The sequence below is a fragment of the Monopterus albus genome, unplaced genomic scaffold (genome assembly GCF_001952655.1).
Source record: "Monopterus albus unplaced genomic scaffold, M_albus_1.0 scaffold261.1, whole genome shotgun sequence".
Taxonomy (NCBI): Eukaryota; Metazoa; Chordata; class Actinopteri; order Synbranchiformes; family Synbranchidae; genus Monopterus; species Monopterus albus.
The window spans coordinates 58409-60856 of record NW_018128141.1 but is presented as its reverse complement, the minus strand read 5'-3'; the positions used below and the strand labels follow the sequence as shown (position 1 = coordinate 60856).

The window sequence follows — 2448 nt, the reverse complement described above, 5'->3', positions numbered from 1 at the left end:
ATGTGCAGAGGAGGGATAGTGGTTATATTGGTAGAAGGATGTTGGAGATGGAGCTGCCAGGCAAGAGGTCAAGAGGAAGGCCAAAGAGGAGATATATGGATGTGCTAAAAGAGGACATGAAGTTAATTGGGGTGAGAGTAGAGGATGCTGAGGATAGAGTTAGGTGGAAACAGATGATTTTCTGTGGCGACCCCTAATGGGAACAGCCGAAAGAAGAAGAAGAAGAAGACCATATTACCATAATAGTAGTAACACAGTGCTGTATGTGATATAATCCAACGTAATGTAGCCTTAGAAAAATATTAAATACAAGGTTATTCAAAAAGAATGAACCAATTTCATGAAATGATTACATGAAATCGGTTCGCAACCAAAATAACCTTGGAAATCAACTGAACTTGGATTTCTAGATCGAAGACGTTTCACCTCTCATCCAAGAGGCTTCATCAGTTCTGACTGACTGGTGTAGAGTCGGAGATATTTATCCCCCTCGGTGTGGTTTCAGTCCTTAGAAGGCCAACACTGTCCATTAACGACTGAGTCGTTACAGCCCAGTATCAGTGAGGGTCGTTACCTGTCTTTGGATCCTCCCCTGTCAACCGACGCCTATTGTCCTGGTGGGCATGTTTGGGCAGAGATCTCAAAACCGGGTTGTAGATGGAAGACAAGTTGTGTCTTAGTCCACCACCCCTATTTAGTGAGGGGTGTTCTATTTTTACGAAAATAGCTTCCTTAACACCTCTGAGAAGAGGATCCAAAGACAGGTAACGACCCTCACTGATACTGGGCTGTAACGACTCAGTCGTTAATGGACAGTGTTGGCCTTCTAAGGACTGAAACCACACCGAGGGGGATAAATATCTCCGACTCTACACCAGTCAGTCAGAACTGATGAAGCCTCTTGGATGAGAGGTGAAACGTCTTCGATCTAGAAATCCAAGTCCAGTTGATTTCCAAGGTTATTTTGGTTGCGGTTTACTATAACCTGGATGATGGGAATCTGCACAGATATGAAATCGGTTCATTCTTTTTGAATAACCCTGTATGTTACTATTTATACTAATGTTCACAACAACAGCAATAATCAAACACCTGTCTCTTGTTACAGTTGAGGAAATGTGTAAAACCTCCTGGAGGGAAGTGCAGATGTTTTATCGGATTTGGGCATCTTGACAAATGTCGTGTTGCTGGTGTTTGCTGCCACAGTGTTACCATGCTGTCACCAGTGGATGGCGCCACAGTAGGGGCCTTTTGACTGGATTTAAACCCACCTTATCTTTTTGATTTAAAGCCTGAGCCCATAGTATGACTGTCTAAGTGAGTCTGTATGCAGTTGGGAGTTTCCCAGTCCTCCCTGCTCACCCCAGTTTACTGTATATGACTAACACTGATACCCCATGGGTAATGTCCTGAAACCTGTGGCAACCTGTACACAAGGAAACAGGAACTGAAACAAAAAATAAAAAAGGCTTTGTAATTAAAATAGTTTTTATTTTATTTACTTAGAGCTAAACAGAAAAAGGAGCCACATACGATAAAAATCCTTTTGGATGAAGAGCAAATGACAATAAATCCACACGGTTCAGCTTCTGTTGCTTTTACTGTCAAAAACCATTTTAATGTCACCACCAACAATAACGATATTTTAGCACAAACTTTTTATTTCACTTCTCTCTAACCAGTGTTTATGTGTAAAACTGACCCCGTTATACTTAATGTACTGTACACACTCTTGTCACATGTGTGTGTTAAAATGTGTATCTTGAGTTGACCACAGTGGAACTTTACTTCTCCCAGCTCGGGCTCCCCCTCCTCTGGCTCACTGTCCCTGGATCAGTGTGGGCGCCTGACACTCAGCAGCAGGGAGGACCTGGAATCCAAACAGGGCTCCTGTCCTCATGCCGTCTCGCTCCTGGAGGACAAAAAGCAGCGCTACGTCTCTGCCTCAGCAAATCAGAACAGATTCCTAAATTCTTGGCTCCACCTTCTTGTCAGTGGACAGCAGGGATTGGCTGAGGAGCACAGAGGGCGAAGTCTAACCAGCTGCGATGCCCCTCACCAACCAGGTAGAACAGGATCATATTAATGGTATATCTACAGTAGACCTGCATTTTCCCAAACCCCCGAATTCTGATTCATGAGGTCACTGGGCTGCACATTATTTCTAATACAAGGGGAGAAAAGACGTATAGCGGGGCAAATAAGTATTTGATACACTGCTGATTTTTCAAGTTTTCCCACATATAAAGAATGACAGGTCTATAATTTTCATTGTAGGTACACCTCAACTGTGAGAGACAGAATCTACAAAAAAATTCCAGAAAATCACATTGTTACATTTTTAAATAATTTATTTCCATTTTGTTGCATGAAATAAGTATTTGATACAATAGAAAAATAGAACTTAATATTTGGTACCAAAACCTTTGTTTACAATTACAGAGGTCA

General features: G+C 42.1%; 1 protein-coding gene across 1 annotated transcript in view; it reads left to right on the top strand.

Moving 5' to 3' along the window:
- The window catches only part of rubcnl (rubicon like autophagy enhancer), a 29718-nt gene that overhangs the window by 4237 nt on the left and 23033 nt on the right, over positions 1–2448 (top strand). The window contains exon 4 of the mRNA XM_020621567.1: positions 1798–2066. Coding sequence (XP_020477223.1) covers positions 1798–2066 — 269 coding nt within the window. The remainder of the gene's footprint in view (positions 1–1797; positions 2067–2448) is intronic.